This window comes from Mytilus californianus, unplaced genomic scaffold, assembly GCF_021869535.1.
Source record: "Mytilus californianus isolate M0D057914Y unplaced genomic scaffold, xbMytCali1.0.p SCAF_6, whole genome shotgun sequence".
Classification (NCBI taxonomy): Eukaryota; Metazoa; Mollusca; class Bivalvia; order Mytilida; family Mytilidae; genus Mytilus; species Mytilus californianus.
The window spans coordinates 74,573,183-74,594,023 of NW_026262712.1; the positions used below are offsets into that span (position 1 = coordinate 74,573,183).

General features: G+C 32.9%; 1 protein-coding gene across 5 annotated transcripts in view; it reads left to right on the forward strand.

The window, feature by feature from the left end:
- LOC127705147 (uncharacterized) overlaps positions 1-20,841 on the forward strand; it is a 236,547-nt gene that overhangs the window by 49,369 nt on the left and 166,337 nt on the right. For all 5 annotated transcript variants that reach the window (XM_052209400.1, XM_052209403.1, XM_052209402.1 and 2 more), the window contains one exon: positions 15,410-15,521. In XM_052209400.1, coding sequence (XP_052065360.1) covers positions 15,479-15,521 — 43 coding nt within the window. In that variant the 5' untranslated portion in view covers positions 15,410-15,478. The remainder of the gene's footprint in view (positions 1-15,409; positions 15,522-20,841) is intronic.

Genomic DNA, 20,841 nt, shown 5'->3' on the forward strand with positions numbered 1-20,841 from the left:
GGCTTAATAAACAACCTGCATCCAATCATATCTCATCTTATTTAAAAGAATAACAAACAGTTCCATTTAAACAGATAAAAATGACAGTTCCATTCAATTTGTATTCATTTTTATCCAAAATTTACAACATAAGCACAAATTTAAGATTTTTCATACAAATCTCCATTCCATGCTTTAGTATATGCCATATTGTGGTTCAGAATTTCAGAGATTGTTATAAAATCCCTTATTCTGTCTTGAGATGATAAAAACAAAGATATTAGACACTTAAAACATTAAATATGCAAAATACTCAGCTGTAAAGCTGCCTTTGTTGCCTGTATTAATCTATGAATAGGCTGAATTATGTCCCTTGGGAGTATTCATTTCCAACAAAAGTCCTTTGAAACAGAAGAAAATGAAAAATTATATATGCTTGATATAATAAAAGATAGAAACTACAAAATGAAGCACTATTGAAATGTTTGCTGCATGAATTGCCAAGAATGTGAACAATTCTTTACACAGGAGAGTATAAATTCTATCTAAATTTAGCCTCAAGTGGGCCTCTTTTTTCTTAGATGGACAATTTTAACACTGAAAATGCTTCTAGTATGACCAAATATTGCCTTACTCCATAAGCAGTACAAACTTAACAAGACAATTTCCCATTTTAATAGATTATGTCTTGAGAAATACCCAAGTTATACATTTAGGGAGTTACACAGCAAAAAAGGCATATATGTCGGTTAAAAATATTTGTCGCGACTTGAATTCTGGTGTTTCCAATTGAATTAATCATTGCGAAAGGTGAAAACAAATACAAAAGAACTTTAGTTTGGTGCATTTAATACAATATAGTTAATATTGAAATCCTAGAATAACGTTTTATATCAGTACCCATCAATTTGACTTTTTATGATGACTCAGCACTTTTCTCAACACAGTATTGGTCTCAGTGAAAAGTTTCTTTTCTTTGTGATAAAAATCAAATGTACTCATCAAAAGCTTCAAAATAGTATAATCTAACTGGTCTGATTGATTTTGATTTCTCTTGCTATCTTCAGTATACTGTGACATAAAGATATAAAGAATTCTTATAACACCATTAATGCAATACTGGGTTATTTTGAAAACCTTGGCTATAATAAAAACTTGTATGCCCCCATTACTTATAGAAACACGGATCATGTTATGTCCCCACCCCTACATGCTGGGTTACCTCTTTCTGTACTTCTTTCAGATAAGGCTTAATAAACAACCTGCATCCAATCATATCTCATCTTATTTAAAAGAATAACAAACAGTTCCATTTAAACAGATAAAAATGACAGTTCCATTCAATTTGTATTCATTTTTATCCAAAATTTACAACATAAGCACAAATTCAAGATTTTTCATACAAATCTCCATTCCATGCTTTAGTATATGCCATATTGTGGTTCAAAATTTCAGAGATTGTTATAAAATCCCTTATTCTGTCTTGAGATGATAAAAACAAAGATATTAGACACTTAAAACATTAAATATGCAAAATACTCAGCTGTAAAGCTGCCTTTGTTGCCTGTATTAATCTATGAATAGGCTGAATTATGTCCCTTGGGAGTATTCATTTCCAACAAAAGTCCTTTCAAACAGAAGAAAATGAAAAATTATATATGCTTGATATAATAAAAGATAGAAACTACAAAATGAAGCACTATTGAAATGTTTGCTGCATGAATTGCCAAGAATGTGAACAATTCTTTACACAGGAAGAGTATAAATTCTATCTAAATTTAGCCTCAAGTGGGCCTCTTTTTTCTTAGATGGACAATTTTAACACTGAAAATGCTTCTAGTATGACCAAATATTGCCTTACTCCATAAGCAGTACAAACTTAACAAGACAATTTCCCATTTTAATAGATTATGTCTTGAGAAATACCCAAGTTATACATTTAGGGAGTTACACAGCAAAAAAGGCATATATGTCGGTTAAAAATATTTGTCGCGACTTGAATTCTGGTGTTTCCAATTGAATTAATCATTGCAAAAGGTGAAAACAAATACAAAAGAACTTTAGTTTGGTGCATTTAATACAAAATAGTTAATATTGAAATCCTAGAATAACGTTTTATATCAGTACCCATCAATTTGACTTTTTATGATGACTCAGCACTTTTCTCAACACAGTATTGGTCTCAGTGAAAAGTTTCTTTTCTTTGTGATAAAAATCAAATGTACTCATCAAAAGCTTCAAAATAGTATAATCTAACTGAAGTCTGATTGATTTTGATTTCTCTTGCTATCTTCAGTATACTGTGACATAAAGATATAAAGAATTCTTATAACACCATTAATGCAATATTACTGGGTTATTTTGAAAACCTTGGCTATAATAAAAACTTGTATGCCCCCATTACTTATAGAAACATGGATCATTTTATGTCCCCACCCCTACATGCTGGGTTACCTCTTTCTGTACTTCTTTCAGATAAGGCTTAATAAACAACCTGCATCCAATCATATCTCATCTTATTTAAAAGAATAACAAACAGTTCCATTTAAACAGATAAAAATGACAGTTCCATTCAATTTGTATTCATTTTTATCCAAAATTTACAACATAAGCACAAATTCAAGATTTTTCATACAAATCTCCATTCCATGCTTTAGTATATGCCATATTGTGGTTCAAAATTTCAGAGATTGTTATAAAATCCCTTATTCTGTCTTGAGATGATAAAAACAAAGATATTAGACACTTAAAACATTAAATATGCAAAATACTCAGCTGTAAAGCTGCCTTTGTTGCCTGTATTAATCTATAAATAGGCTGAATTATGTCCCTTGGGAGTATTCATTTCCAACAAAAGTCCTTTCAAACAGAAGAAAATGAAAAATTATATATGCTTGATATAATAAAAGATAGAAACTACAAAATGAAGCACTATTGAAATGTTTGCTGCATGAATTGCCAAGAATGTGAACAATTCTTTATACAGGAAGAGTATAAATTCTATCTCAATTTAGCCTCAAGTGGGCCTCTTTTTTCTTAGATGGACAATTTTAACACTGAAAATGCTTCTAGTATGACCAAATATTGCCTTACTCCATAAGCAGTACAAACTTAACAAGACAATTTCCCATTTTAATAGATTATGTCTTGAGAAATACCCAAGTTATACATTTAGGGAGTTACACAGCAAAAAAGGCATATATGTCGGTTAAAAATATTTGTCGCGACTTGAATTCTGGTGTTTCCAATTGAATTAATCATTGCGAAAGGTGAAAACAAATACAAAAGAACTTTAGTTTGGTGCATTTAATACAATATAGTTAATATTGAAATCCCAGAATAACGTTTTATATCAGTACCCATCAATTTGACTTTTTATAATGACTCAGCACTTTTCTCAACACAGTATTGGTCTCAGTGAAAAGTTTCTTTTCTTTGTGATAAAAATCAAATGTACTCATCAAAAGCTTCAAAATAGTATAATCTAACTGAAGTCTGATTGATTTTGATTTCTCTTGCTATCTTCAGTATACTGTGACATAAAGATATAAAGAATTCTTATAACACCATTACTGCAATACTGGGTTATTTTGAAAACCTTGGCTATAATAAAAACTTGTATGCCCCCATTACTTATAGAAACATGGATCATTTTATGTCCCCACCCCTACATGCTGGGTTACCTCTTTCTGTACTTCTTTCAGATAAGGCTTAATAAACAACCTGCATCCAATCATATCTCATCTTATTTAAAAGAATAACAAACAGTTCCATTTAAACAGATAAAAATGACAGTTCCATTCAATTTGTATTCATTTTTATCCAAAATTTACAACATAAGCACAAATTCAAGATTTTTCATACAAATCTCCATTCCATGCTTTAGTATATGCCATATTGTGGTTCAAAATTTCAGAGATTGTTATAAAATCCCTTATTCTGTCTTGAGATGATAAAAACAAAGATATTAGACACTTAAAACATTAAATATGCAAAATACTCAGCTGTAAAGCTGCCTTTGTTGCCTGTATTAATCTATAAATAGGCTGAATTATGTCCCTTGGGCGTATTCATTTCCACCAAAAGTCCTTTCAAACAGAAGAAAATGAAAAATTATATATGCTTGATATAATAAAAGATAGAAACTACAAAATGAAGCACTATTGAAATGTTTGCTGCATGAATTGCCAAGAATGTGAACAATTCTTTATACAGGAAGAGTATAAATTCTATCTCAATTTAGCCTCAAGTGGGCCTCTTTTTTCTTAGATGGACAATTTTAACACTGAAAATGCTTCTAGTATGACCAAATATTGCCTTACTCCATAAGCAGTACAAACTTAACAAGACAATTTCCCATTTTAATAGATTATGTCTTGAGAAATACCCAAGTTATACATTTAGGGAGTTACACAGCAAAAAAGGCATATATGTCGGTTAAAAATATTTGTCGCGACTTGAATTCTGGTGTTTCCAATTGAATTAATCATTGCGAAAGGTGAAAACAAATACAAAAGAACTTTAGTTTGGTGCATTTAATACAATATAGTTAATATTGAAATCCCAGAATAACGTTTTATATCAGTACCCATCAATTTGACTTTTTATAATGACTCAGCACTTTTCTCAACACAGTATTGGTCTCAGTGAAAAGTTTCTTTTCTTTGTGATAAAAATCAAATGTACTCATCAAAAGCTTCAAAATAGTATAATCTAACTGAAGTCTGACTGATTTTGATTTCTCTTGCTATCTTCAGTATACTGTGACATAAAGATATAAATAATTCTTATAACACCATTAATGCAATACTGGGTTATTTTGAAAACCTTGGCTATAATAAAAACTTGTATGCCCCCATTACTTATAGAAACATGGATCATTTTATGTCCCCACCCCTACATGCTGGGTTACCTCTTTCTGTACTTCTTTCAGATAAGGCTTAATAAACAACCTGCATCCAATCATATCTCATCTTATTTAAAAGAATAACAAACAGTTCCATTTAAACAGATAAAAATGACAGTTCCATTCAATTTGTATTCATTTTTATCCAAAATTTACAACATAAGCACAAATTCAAGATTTTTCATACAAATCTCCATTCCATGCTTTAGTATATGCCATATTGTGGTTCAAAATTTCAGAGATTGTTATAAAATACCTTATTCTGTCTTGAGATGATAAAAACAAAGATATTAGACACTTAAAACATTAAATATGCAAAATACTCAGCTGTAAAGCTGCCTTTGTTGCCTGTATTAATCTATGAATAGGCTGAATTATGTCCCTTGGGAGTATTCATTTCCAACAAAAGTCCTTTCAAACAGAAGAAAATGAAAAATTATATATGCTTGATATAATAAAAGATAGAAACTACAAAATGAAGCACTATTGAAATGTTTGCTGCATCAATTGCCAAGAATGTGAACAATTCTTTACACAGGAGAGTATAAATTCTATCTAAATTTAGCCTCAAGTGGGCCTCTTTTTTCTTAGATGGACAATTTTAACACTGAAAATGCTTCTAATATGACCAAATATTGCCTTACTCCATAAGCAGTACAAACTTAACAAGACAATTTCCCATTTTAATAGATTATGTCTTGAGAAATACCCAAGTTATACATTTAGGGAGTTACACAGCAAAAAATGCATCCTGTACGAACTGTGACGCCCGTATATGACACGGAAACCAGGCGTAAAAATCATACTTTATACGGGCGTCATTGCAGTGTTTAAGGAATGCATGTCCTGGCGTCAACCAGGCGTAAACCAGGCGGAAACCAAGCGTAACTGAGGCGGAAACCAGGCGTAAAATTAGGCGTAATATTTAAATGAGTACGCCTGGTCCAGAGAAAACCAGGCGTAATATGCAAATGAGTACGCCTGGTCAATAAATAAACCAGGCGTAATATCCTTACATAATACTACACTTATTTCAAATCAGTGTATTACCCTAGCTGTGTTCTTTTGTGTATTCAATACAAACTTCTGTACTGTTGCTTTAATTTCTCATTGTTTGACATAAAACTGGTAATATTAACCATTGAAGAAGCTAATATAGAAATAAATACATTTTAGACAGACACTGCCACTGGCTCAAATAAGTTTAAAGTTTAAATAAGAATTATGACAATTAATTTTTCTTGAAATAAAACTTAAGCATTTTAATTAACTAAGTTTTTTATAAATTAATGGCCTTTAAAATATAATGATAATACTGCAATTTAACTTCATGTAAAAGATTTGATTTATCCAAGGTTAAAGGTTTTGGGATTTCAAAATTACTGTTAGAACTTAAAACTTAATAACTTAGGTTATACTCACATAATTATTATTTACCATGTTTTACTTTCCATTTTTTCACAATTTTTATTAATCAATTTGATTCCATATTTCCAATTTCAAATTCTTTCAAAAAGCACAAAACAAGCTAATTATCCCTGAACATATGAAGCTGCCATAAGTCCAACTCTTGCAAACTAAAACCAAAGAGCCAAATTTTGAAAAAAATTCCCATGATCCTTTAAACAAAGCATTATGGGTATTATGACTTACGCCATACCAACAGTTTTACGCCCGTAAGAAAATTTACGCCTTGCTTATTTCAATTTACGCCAGGTTTACCACTTTTTTCTACGCCCGTAAGGACTAGAAATTTACGTTTCCTGCTCCCTTACGCCTGGATCTAGACACGTAAGTACCACTTACGCCTGGTTTACGCCTTATTTCCAGGTGTAATACGCCTTATAATTTCATACGGGATATATGTCGGTTAAAAATATTTGTCGCGACTTGAATTCTGGTGTTTCCAATTGAATTAATCATTGCGAAAGGTGAAAACAAATACAAAAGAACTTTAGTTTGGTGCATTTAATACAATATAGTTAATATTGAAATCCTAGAATAACGTTTTATATCAGTACCCATCAATTTGACTTTTTATGATGACTCAGCACTTTTCTCAACACAGTATTGGTCTCAGTGAAAAGTTTCTTTTCTTTGTGATAAAAATCAAATGTACTCATCAAAAGCTTCAAAATAGTATAATCTAACTGAAGTCTGATTGATTTTGATTTCTCTTGCTATCTTCAGTATACATGATACCTGTTAGTCGAGCTATTTTGTAAACAAAACAATTAACAAAAAAATCATTCAGGTGAAGACAATAAATTATATCCGGAATTAATGAAAATTTATATACTAACACAACTAACCATATGCTATGTACTAATGTTAATGAGGCCGGGATAAGGTACCAGTACTTGATGTATCTATTCACAAATGTAAATATGTTAACACAATTTTGTTTTAAGAAAAAAAAAAGCACTTTTAGTATACCAGATATGAACTATAAAACAAAGGACATTAGTCGACAAGAACAACCTTGGAGCATAACAAAGAACATTTCTGGAATCCACCTGTCGATCTTAGCCCAAATCTTCAGTAAGCAAAAGAGTAGAATACAACTAAGGCAACAGTAGTTAACCGCTGTTCAATAGTCATAATTCGATTAAGCAAAAACAAATCCGGGTAACAAACTAAAACCGAGGGAAACACACCAACTATAAGGGGAAAACAACGGAACAAAACACTGAACTACAACAAAAGCAAACGCCAACATACATAGAAACGGACTGTATATAACAACTGCCATATTCCTGACTTGGTACAGGACCGTCATTTTTAAAAAAACTGGTGGGTTGAACCTGGTTTTATGGCTAGCCAAACCTTCCGCTTATATGGCAATGTTAAAAATACCGCTCAAATGACAACACTACGTGACAGGAATACAGTGCAAATAAACACAAGAACACTCAGCACAGAGAAATACATAAATAAATAATATAATAGTACATTACAACATGTAAACCGCAGAATAACAACGGACACCTCCCATGAATTTACGACAGCACACTAGGACACCACAAACGAAATGTAAACTGCGCGTCACATGAATGAATCAACGTCACAAAAAGTGACGTATTTTTTGTGACATTAATATTATCACAGATAAATTTCTAAAAATAAAATAGATTTGTTTTATTTATAGACACGTACATGAATATTAAATTGGGATTGAGTAATGGTGTTATTTTATGTATTTTCTAACCATGAAAAGAGTATTAAAATGGAATTGTGTTTAAAATGGTGTTATTATTTGTATTATCTAACCATGTCGGCTTTTCTTCTATATCAAAACTGTATATAAACAAAAAATCCTGTGCATATAGTTGCTTTTAACTTAAAATCATATAAATGAAGTAGCTGATTTTTTTATCTTAACTTTTACATACAAATAGAAAATGAAAATAAAATAACTGTAATATTAGGCAATATCATGAAAGACCAAACAGTAAACACACATGAAAACAAACAACATAAAACAAAAACCCTGTAGACGAACCACGAGTAACTCGACTATACTGACAAATAAGATATATGTGAAATGTACCGAAAAAAACAGAATTCAAACCACAAACCAAATAAACAGACAACAACTCAGCACAAAATATCAAATCGGACTTACAAAGAATACTTTTAGATATTTGGATGATATTTTGGCTCTCAATAATGACGACTTCAGTATGTATACTAAAGAAATTTATCCTGTTGAACTTACTTTAAATAAAGCTTATACTAACAATGACCACTGCCCTTTCCTCGATCTTGATATCTATATCATTAACGGAAAGCTTAATACTAAAATATATGATAAAAGAGATGATTTTTCATTTCCTATCGTTAATTATCCATTTTTAGATGGTGACGTTCCCTTGTCACCATCTTACGGTGTTTATATATCTCAACTTGTACGATTCGCTCGTGTATGTAACAATGTTTTAGATTTTAACGAGAGAAATTTATGTATTACTGAAAAATTATTACACCAGGGTTTTCGATATCACAAACTAGTCAAAACATTTACTAAATTTTATCATCGGTATAAGGACATCATTCGTAAATATAGCTCAACATGCAGACTTCTTATACGTTCAGGTATTTCACATCCAATTTTTTATGGAAATATTCTTTATAAAGCACAAAAATGTCAGTATTCACCTCTGAAACTAACAAAACCTTTAAATAGACTTATTAAGAAGGGATATAGTTACGATACTGTTGTCAGGTCATTAAAGATTGCATATTTTGGCGTTAATATTGATTCACTTATAGGGTCTTTACATCGGCACTAAACACTTTTATTTAAAAACCAGTTGTTGGCATGACACGGGTTATGTTCTTCTCATATATGTTATGATGGTATGATACTAAACCCCTAACGGGAAGGATTGTGCCTGATATTCATATGATGAAGACATAATCTTTCAATCAGTTTAATTGAAGTCTGTAGCTGGCATGTCAGTTAACTGCTAGTAGTCTGTTGTTATTTATGTATTATTGTCATTTTGTTTATTTTCTTTGGTTACATCTTCTGACATCAGACTCGGACTTCTCTTGAACTGAATTTTAATGTGCGTATTGTTATGCGTTTACTTTTCTACATTGGCCAGAGGTATAGGGGGAGGGTTGAGATCCCATAAACATGTTTAACCCCGCCGCATTTTTGCGCCTGTCCCAAGTCAGGAGCCTCTAGCCTTTGTTAGTCTTGTATTATTTTTAATTTTAGTTTCTTGTGTACAATTTGGAGTTTAGTATGGCGTTCATTATCACTGAACTAGTATATATATTTGTTTAGGGGCCAGCTGAAGGACGCCTCCGGGTGCGGGAATTTCTCGCTGCATTGAAGACCTGTTGGTGGCCTTCTGCTGTTGTCTGTTCTGTGGTCGGGTTGTTGTCTCTTTGACACATTCCCCATTTCCATTCTCAATTTTATCATAACTAAATACATGAATGTTGGATATATAAATACCGAGACACGTCGTATAGCAATGCGAATTCACACTCGGCAAAACAGTCATATTCGGGAATAGGTCACGTTCGGTATTAAGCAGACCAGATGACGTAGATGGTAAACCACAATCTAAGACATGGTAAAAATGTCGATAGTTTGTTTAGACACAGAAACAACGTATAAATCAACCAATTCGTGAAAATCCCGAAAACGGTCACAGATGGCCCTCCAACCATTCTATTTTTGGACCACAGAGAGCTCAACAAGAAAACTATAGCCGACGGACAACCTATTTCCTAGAATCCAAGATGTGTTAGACTCGCTAGGTGGGAAACAATGGTGTACTGTGCTGGACCAGGATAAAGCCTATCACCAAGGCACACGCAACTATTCAGTCGTTCATTAAAAGAACTCTATCAGATATTCGAGATAACATATGCATACCAAATTAAGACGATGTATTGGTATTTAGTGTTGGTTTTGAACACCTTATGAATGTAAGAACTGAATCGCGAAGGCTCAAAGAAAAGGGTATAAAGTTAAAACCCTCAAATGGGAACTTTTTAAGAAAGAGGTCCGATATTTAGGACACTTGATATCGGAGAAGGGATACCAAATGGACACAGACAAGGAAGTAGTGATTGCTCTTACGTAAAGAAAGCCAAAAACAATTATAGGAAAGCTTCGAAGAATATTGGAATTTGTAGGATATCACCGAAAAATACATCCTGAATTTCTCAAACGACTTAAACCAATTTACTGCTTGCTTAAAGTCAATAATAAGTCAACTTAAAAGAGCAAAATATGAGGAAATCGACAAATCAGGCCTCATCAGGTACAAAAATAGAATGGTTGGAAGAACATACTTTATTATTATCAAAAGTAATAGATTTTTTAGTTAGGCCGAACATGATGGTTTATCCGCATTACGAAAAACCTTATATTTTGCATACAGACGCACCACAAGAAGGTTTTGGTGAAGTCTTATACCAGACGTAAAAGGGTCGTCGCATATGGATAAAGGAAATTGACATCAGCAGAACAAAATTATCACTTGCATTATGGGAATTAGATGTTTTGGCACTTTAATGGGCCATCTGTGACTGTTTTCGGGATTACCTCTTCTACACAAATGACTTCGACGTTTAAATATGACAACATTACAATAGCATATATATATTAACTTTGTCGAAATTAGATGCCACAATTAAGACACCGATGTGTGGCAGAACTTGCTTACTTTAACTTTAATTTTCACTACAAGCCAGGAAGAAAAAAATGAGAGGCCGGCGGATTGTCAAGGATGACATACAAGCCTTATTCTGATGTCCACAGTCAAATTCAAAACTTAGTTTATTATTTATAAGTAATCAAAGCACGAATTTACGGAAGCCCTGGAGTGCCATGTAAAAAAAAATTACAACTTGTGCGCGCAAGTTACTATCTTGTGCGCACAAGTTACACAACTTGTGCGCACGAGTAACGCAACTAGTGCGCACGAGTTACATAACTTGTGCGCACGAGTTACTATCTTGTGCGCACGAGTTATCAACTTGTGCGCACGAGTTATCAACTTGTGCGCACGAGTTGTACAACTTGTGCGCACAAGTTACAAGTGTTCTAATTGATATGCCCTCATCTTGCTAAGAAGGCTTATTAATGGAACGCCGTAACTACCTAATGCGAACATATGTTTATATATGCGCATTCTTTTCAATATCTGCACATACTTTTTCTATATATATACACATACTTTTTCTATATATGCACATAGTTTACTTTATACGCAAATATTTATTCTTTATGAACGTAGTCTGGTGCCTTCATCTGAAGTCATGTACTTGTTTTGCAAGCCATAACTTTGTACTAGTCGATTTGTTTGTAATGAATTTTAACACAAGGATTCTTACCACTAATGGCACGTTGGGACTGATTTTAGTGGTTGTTGTCCCAACTGTTCAGTAAGAAAGGGTCAAAAGTTATAAAAAAAGCATTTTTTAAAATTTAGTTTAAACTGCTTTTTTATGAAATCTAATGAGTTTTTAAAGTCTTCAGTATAGATCTGTAAATGTAAATAGTTTTCTATCATTTTGCTGCAGTAGGAGGGACCGATTAAGGAGGGGGAAATTTAAATTTGTGTTTTAATGCCCTGCCGCTAGGTGAATGGGATAATTAGTTTTACCCTTGACCGTATGTCTTTCCGTCTGTCCTTCCATCCGTCTATTTTATTTCGGCTCTCTAACTTAAATTTGCCTTTTCTTAATTTGATGAAGCCCATGCACACAAAAGTAAGAACTATAACACGCAGACAGAGTTCTAATGTAGGCCGTGGGTCACTTATCGTCCTTGAGTTATGCCCCTTTTCAACTTGAAAAAATGCTCTTTTATTTTAGTTTCCGCCCTCTGTCTTTAGTTTGCCTTATCCAAATGTAATGAAACTCACAATCAATGTTAAGAAAAACAACAGTCAGATTTCGAATTTGGATAGTAATTCATTTTCTTCCATTATGCCCCTTTATAACTTGGAAAATTAAAAAGCTTGTGCGGGGACATTCGCGTTGTCAGACACATTCTTATTTTATTGTAATATTATGGTTTTTGATGTTGTTAAAAAACTAGCAGCAGCAGTATGCAATTTGTCTCTGTGGGAAAAATCTATTCCCAGTGAATGAAAAATGATTTATTTCGTTTATCTCTCGCCTGCGACGAAATCGCAGAGTTAGACATAGGTACTAATGTCCAGCGACGGCGATAACTATTAAACTATTTGTATAAATCTTTATATTTCCGAAGATAGAAGACTTGGATGCTTCATACTTTGTATGTAGATACCTTATGTTTGGAAGTTTTCGTCTGTCATATGTCCATTGGCCTTGACCTAATTTAATTGGTACAACGACAGCTGGAGCAAAATTATAGGTTTTTTTGGCATGTGAATTTCTCACTTATTATGAGTAATAGGATCATAACTACATGTTGTATATGGGTTCCTTGCAATATTCGTCAGACGTGGTTCACCTGACCATGACCTCATTTAATGGATAAGTGATCAAGGTTAAAATTACGTGATTAGGTCAGTTTATCAGAAGTTATAAGACAGTGGGTCAACTATATGTGGTACATGTCAGTCTGGCAGGTTTTATCTGACCTTGACCTCATTTCCATGGTTCATTGGTCAATGTTAAGTTTTCCTTGTAAAATAGAGTTAACCTGTTGGTTATAGTATCTAAGAAACGTCCACTCTGTGTTTTTGTTAGATGTATTTCTATTTGTATCCATCTAATGAGTTAAGCCTTTTTCAACTGATTTTTATAGTTCGTTCTTATGTTGTACTGTTACACCACTGTCCCAGTATAGGGGAAGGGTTGGGATCCCGCTAACATGTTTAACCCCGCCACATTCTGTATGTTTGAGCCTGTCCCAAGTCAGGAGCCATTATGTCAGTGTTTGTCGTTTGTGGATGTGTTACATGTTTGTTTTTCGTTCATTTTTTTTTAACATAAATCAGGCCGTTGGTTTTCTCGTTTAATTTGTTACATTTGTCATTTCGGGGCCTTTTATAGCTGACTATGCGGTATGGGCTTTTGCTTTTACGGTGACCTATAGTTGTTAATTTCTGTGTCATTCGGTCTCTTGTGGAGAGTTGTCTCATTGGCAACCATATCACATCTTCTTTTTTTTATATTAACAAGGAAAACTTAAAAAAATCAACTATGTACTGGCTTCCGAAGCTGCACAAAACTCCTTACAAATATAGATGTATGTCGTCTTCAAGCCATTGTTCCACTACTAAACTATCTATTCTACTTACTAATACAATTGGTAATAAATTGTTCAAATAAGGTCTTTGAAAACAGTTCAATTAATTACTTTTAGAGTGTCAAAAATGGATATTAGTACCTATGTCTTACTCTGCGATTTCGTCGCAGGCGAGAGATAAACGAAGTACTAGAAAATTAGTTTAAACATATTTATTTATAGTGGATTGGGAAACAAGTTATTGCGACTTATATTAATCCCTTCCCACTTTGCGGGTGCGAGTACTGCCTTGTAGCGGCGTTAGCCTTCTCTTTTTCGAAATCTACAAGGATATCTTTTACGTGCAAGAGATATGGCTCTCTCTTAAAACGGGTCAACCATTTATTGTCCCCTTCCGACGGACTATCAACGTTTCTCAAGCCCATACTCGCGAATGGTGTCAAGAGAGAGCCGAAAACACGGAATAAATCATTTTCCATTCTCTGGGAATTGATTTTTCCCACAGAGACAAATTTCATACTGCTGCTGCTAGTTTTTTAACAACAAAAAAAAAACATAATTTTTTAATAAAAGAAGAATGTGTCTGACGACGCGAATGTCCCTGCTCAAGCTTTTCAGTTTTCCAAATTATAAAGGGGCATAATTGTAGAAAATGAATTACTATCGAAATTCGAAATCTGACTGTTGTTATTCTTAACATTGATTGTGAGTTTCATTACATTTGGATAAGGCAAACTAAAGACAGAGGGCGGAAACCAAAATAAAAGAGAAATTTTCCAAGTTAAAAAGGGGCATAACTCAAGGACGATAAGTGATTCACGGTCCACATTAGAACTCTGTCTGCGTGTTATAGTTCTTACTTTTGTGTACATGGGCTTCATCAAATTAAGAAAAGACAAACTTAAGTTAGAGTGCCGAAAACAAATAGACGGATGATAGGACAGACGGAAAGACATACGGTCAAGGGTAAAACTTAATATCCCATTCACCTAGCGGCAGGGCATTAAAACACAAATTTAAATTTCCCCATTTTTAATCGGTCCCACCTACTACATCATAAGAATAGAAACCTATTTACATTAACAGATCTATACTGAAGACTTTAAAAACTAATTAAACTTGGTAAAGCAATAGGCAATTTAAACTAAGTTTAATAAAACTGCCTCTTTTTTGTACAACTTTTGACCCTTACTTACTGAACAGTTGGGACAACAACCACTAAAATCAGTCCCAACGTGCTATTAGTGGTAAGCATCCTTGTGTTAAAATTTATTACAAACAAATCGGCTAATACAAAGTTATGGCTTGCAAAACAAGTGACTACAGATGAAGGCACCAGACTACGTTCATATAAAAAAAAGTATGTGCATATGTAGGAAAAAATATGTGCATATAAAGTAAACTATGTGCATATATAGGAAAAGTATGTGCATATATAGAAAAAGTATGTGCAGATATTGAAAAGAATGCGCATATATATAAACATACGTTCGCATTAGGTAGTTACGGCGTTCCATTAATAAGCTTTTAAAGCAAGATGAGCGCATATCAATTAGAACACTTGTAACTTGTGCGCACAAGTTGTACAACTCGTGCGCACAAGTTGTACAACTCGTGCGCACAAGTTAGTAACTCGTGCGCATAAGTTAGTAACTCGTGCGCACAAGTTATGTAACTTGTGCGCACAAGATATTAACTTGTGCGCACAAGATAGTAACTTGCGCGCACAAGTTGTTTTTTTTTTTTTACATGGCACTCCAGGGCTTCCGTACGAAATAAAACAAAGAAATTTGTAAAATAATTTTTAATTTTAGATCGACACCTGAACTTGTACCTAGACTTCCACCAAAAACCTGCAAATACGCTGGAAGGCAACTGTTTCAATGACCTATGTTCTAACATATAGACGTTGTATCATCACAAGAAGTAAGATTTGATAGTATATGATGTTTAACCTAGTCAAGCAAAAAATGTATGATTAATCATTATCTATGAATATCTGCTGTAACTGCTGAATTCATTTTTTAAACGGGGACCTGTTTAACGGAATAGTCGTAAAAGAATTATGGCATATCATTTTCATTGTGTGCAACTGTGAAGGAAATCAAAATTTTACTTTCACATGTGTCATAGTCCAAATGTGTTTTTGTATAAAATATAAAAACTTTTTTGGGGGGAAATTTTAAAAGGAAATTGGCAATAATCCTAAATTATTATCATCTGGAAGTCCTCAAAAATAGGCTTTTCGTTAGTAGGCTCTGTGAATAAGCTATTTCTGATTTGCAAACAAACAATACATACCTATTCACTCCACTGGAATGACATTCACAATTTGTAATTGAAAGTTACTCACAAGACTATAGAACGCTGTGTATGTCCAACAATTCGTATTATATATACAGAATGGTTTGCGAGTGACAATAGCAATTTCACAAACGTATGAATTGTCCTCGTAGTGACTGAAAGATGAACTTCTAATTAGACGAAGAGGGAAGTTCATGGGAAGATATAATCTCCCGTGTGAGATTTTGCTTAAAAAAGTTAAAACATTGGCATCAAAAGTATTGTTAAACTGCAAATAACAAATTTTTCATTGACATTTGTTGAGGAAATTTTCAGACGATTTCCCCAAAGCTACCAGTGTTATACAAATAATGTCCATTTTGAGATATACCTTAATTTTATTCCCTGTCCTTCTACTAATGTCCCATTGTCAATTTTATGTTGATTTTTCTCATGGTGATTAAAATTCTCACCTAAACCTTTGTTTATACTTAATTTGTGTACCTTTTAAAAACAGAACTCTTTAGTATAACTTTTGATCAAAAGATGTTCAATTTGAAATTTTTTTGGGGTTTTAGAAGAAAAACGTTGCAAATTTCATGGGACGGATATTTAGTATCCGAAATATTTTTTTTATTTTTTGTATTCATTATTTATTATTGTTTTAATTGAATATTGTTTATGTTGTAATTCACCCCTTAGTCGTATAGTGTGTTCATTATACTGTATCGTTTTTATAACGATCTAAATAACAATGATTGTTTTCTATTATAAAAGAAATTCTATATATATAGGTCTTGAAATCCGCTTTAAACTGATTAAATTGATCTGATGTTTTTAATTTGTCTCAAACCGATGCTGGAACCAGTACTTTATCCACTCACTTCTTCGGCAATATAACGTAGCGTTTTACAGCAGCCGTTGTCCCCTGCTTCTAGTTCAGCTGACAAAACTCGGCTTTCATTTCGGAAGATGTTAACCTTTCGTAGGTTTTAAGTAAGGAGCATAAATCTTTACACACGAAGTACTTTAAGTATACGGGAATGGTAATCAAATTTAGTTAGTTTCAGAATGCTATTAACAGTATATTCATATTCAAATATGCCCTATGTGCAGAGAAAACTGTTTATTTTCCCTTGTCCATCTTATTTCCTTTAATTAGGAAATATCAGGATTGTGAGTGTTATATACAAGTAACAAATGTGCATACAATGTTGGAGTGGATATAATTTTCGTTTTGGCAGAATTAATTAGTTCATATCCTTTGCCAACCAGTTAATCAGAGGAAATTTGATTCAACTTTTATTTATTCATAATTTCATGTTTACTATTTTTCAGTGCCACTTATAGAAATGTAAGGACAACTATCACTTTCCACATAAGGAGATATCTTCTTATATCTTTATATCAGATTCTGCTTTAATGATTCACATGAAACATATATACATACACTGCTTATCATCTAGATCGTTTGTTAATCGGAGACCATAAATTTCCCTCACGCTATTGTTATCATATTCGACGTTATTGCCATCCAATGTTTATTTTTTCAAATTTACCTTGTGTATGTTTACTATTCTTAACTTAGAAAAATACTGAGTTGCTGTGTCAAATGCGATACTGTACCCATGTACACAAAAACATGTTTTAAGACTAATATTTATTGATTTAACAAAAAAATAAAAAATAAAAAAAAAAAATCGTGTCACGTCTCCTTTAAAACATATTACATAGTTATGTAAAATATACACAACACATAATATTCTTTTTGAAAACATTTCTTCAAATAGGGGTCATTCAAAAAAATGTTAAATTTTCAATCGGGCTGAGCATGACTATGCATGTAACATACTTCAGTCTGGGAAAACATGAGCTATGTATTAGTTGTACTTGGCTTTAAACTAGCTTACAGTAACTGCGAGTGCTCTTATTTCAGTACTTTGTCTCTATTGTTTTTTTCACGTTTGTGGTTTTGTACTTCGTACCGATCTTTTGAGTTAGACTGGGTTTATATACTGCTGTAAGACCACTGTCACACGTTGGGGGAGGGGGGAGTAGGGTAGGCGCTCACAAACATTTACCCCCGCCACATTCTGTATGTGCCTGTCTTAAATCAGGAGCATGTAGATCAGTGGTTTTCGTTGGTTCACGTCTGTCATATTTGTTCTTCGGAAATTGTTTTGTTATATATTAGGTCGTTAGTTTTCTCGTTTAGATTGTTTCACATTTTTCATGTTGAGGCCTTTTATAGCCGTATATACGGTATGGGGTTTTCTCATTGTGGAGGTTATACCAAATAATTGGTTCAAACGACACTTTCTTCATTTATTATTAAGTTTCCATTTAAAAAAGAAATGGTTTTCATCATCTGATTCTTTACCAACTAGGTAGTTGTCAATAATTATATTCGATGTTCAATATAAGAATGTAAAAGACTTATGATTTAATTTCTCGTATCATTTCCTTGTTTGCTTTTTATGCTTTTTATAAAAATAATATGTGTGTGTGTGTGTGGTGGTGGTCGGCAAATTAATGATAGTTACAAGCACAAAGCCTTTTTTGATAGTCCAATAGTCTAAAAGTAAGTAAATTTCATGTACTAGTATGGAATTTTTAATTAAAAAAAATGTCAACAATAGGGGTATGTGGCAGAGTTTTTGTCCCCCGCCACTGTTAAGTGGGATGGAGGTCTTGGGGGGGAGGGGGGGGGGGGGGTAGGAGGGTGGATGGGTTGGTTAATTGCCGTGCATCCAAGCTTTTACACCAGTATTGTGTATCTTTTCTATTAATTTATCGAGCTTTATGCCTAACAATTTCTTATGAAGTCATAGACTTGCAAGCATACGGGAATATTACTTTTCCATCTCAAGAAGAAGTCAATTAAACAAATTGCATCTGTAATAAACCTTTTTAATACTGGTTAGGGTATTTAATTGGTGGTGCATAGGTTATTGTATGGTCGTAATACAGGTATTCATTAAACATCAGGTAGTTATACCTGTATTACTGTAACGATAATATATTCCAACCTCACCTGTGCCCTCGGCAAAACCTACATCAAGGATGTACACAAAGAGCTTATGAAGTAATATTGCGTAATAACTATGTCTTATCAATCACCCATGTGGCGTGACACCTGAAGCTTACAACTTCATACGAGACCTGAAACTGCGAAATTCAATCACCTGTACCGCACACCTGTGTCCTTTGATGAACTCATGGCGTGGCAACCGAGACCTTAACAACTTTGGATTCCTTATGAAAATGCGCGGAAAGAAGTGTAGTTTGGGGTTGTTAAAAAGTCCCATTTTTACACCTTCTAAGTCTGCGTGTCATTCGAAAAATAGAAAATATCATGTCACTATTCTTTTCAATTATATTGTTGAATCCATTGTTTAGGAATCATTGTTTATCAGTGTCAGCGTTTTGTTGGATAATAATCGAAACTAAATTTGCGCTGTACCCTTATGTCAATATGAATGATAGGAATCACTGACGTCGTAGCCTTGTTCTGAGTGACTTCCGGAATGGAAATATGCATATTTGACAGGTCGATAAATCGTTGCATTAAAATACATATTTCACCAAATTTTTGACACGTATATTGCTATCGATGTATTTTTTGGGAAAGTTATGCATACATAAACATTTTGAAACAAAAATTGAAAATCGTGTCATGTCTCCTTTAACTAATTGTAATCAAGAAAAAATATGAGAAAAAACTGAATTAAAGTAACTGTTATATATACTAATCAACACAAGTAACGATACACAATCAAATTTCCTAGCAAGATTTAAGAAATAGGGAAAATTCTGACCAAGTATTCAAATATCTGCTTAGAGAAAATTAAAAAAAATTTAATCAGATAATGCATGTCTATGATTCATTTGGTTTTTAAAGCTTTGGGTGAAAAAACAAATTTTTGACAGCAATAAAATTGCGAATAATACATTAAAAGTTTTTGTACTCAATCAATGGTTTAGATGAAAAGCCAACCCTATTTAAACATTGCACCAATTGGGCAATTGTTAAAGCTAGGTGCTGTGTTCCAAATTTCTTTATGTAGGAAAAAAGAACTGCCTTGTATCCTTTGTTTATAGTATATTAGTAGAATGTACAAAGTGACTGATTTTGGCCTGGTATTGAAGTAATGTTCGCCGAACCAAGTCACCATATTCAGTTATTCATTAGTTAAAAGGATAAACACATATCATTTTTTAGGCGCACTATCTTGACTAATAGAAAACTCAAACTAACATGTTATATGAAAGAATGTTTTAAATTGTTTCCCTTTGAGATACTGAAAACCAAATTTAACACGATATAGCTACAGAAGAAAACGAATTAAAGCAGAACGTTTTTATTAACTTACATGTTTTTTTTAAAGAAAAAGAGACGGAGGATACCAAGGGGAAATTCAATACTCATTAGTCGAAATGATATTGACTACATATTGTCAAAAATCAAGAGACAATGATTTAGCAATCAATTCCGTCAAACACTACATGGAAAACAAATTAATGAGTTACACGAAGCCCAACGAAATGGGGGTGATATCAGATGCTATGGAAAAGCTAGCTAGTTGTTCCTGTTGCAATAGTGACACTTGTCGTGTTAATCCTTTAAAATACGCTGATAAGATTATATATATCACATAATAGCGGATTGGTAATTGACTCTTATCTAACATTAAGACATCAACAAAACTGATTTATATTTATAAAAAAAAAAAAAAAATACCAAAAAATCATTTGTTTATATTTTTCAATAAAAACAAGCACTGTGTTGATTAATTTGTGATACACTGCATGTTTATTCCCCAGGAAATTCGGTGAAGGAACACCACTGACTTGGATGTTCGTGTAAATGTAAAAAATCAATCAAATTAAAAGACTGTGACATGACGACCGTAATGTTTAAAAAAAATTGTGGTAAATAATAAAAAGTAAAATTGGCCTAAAA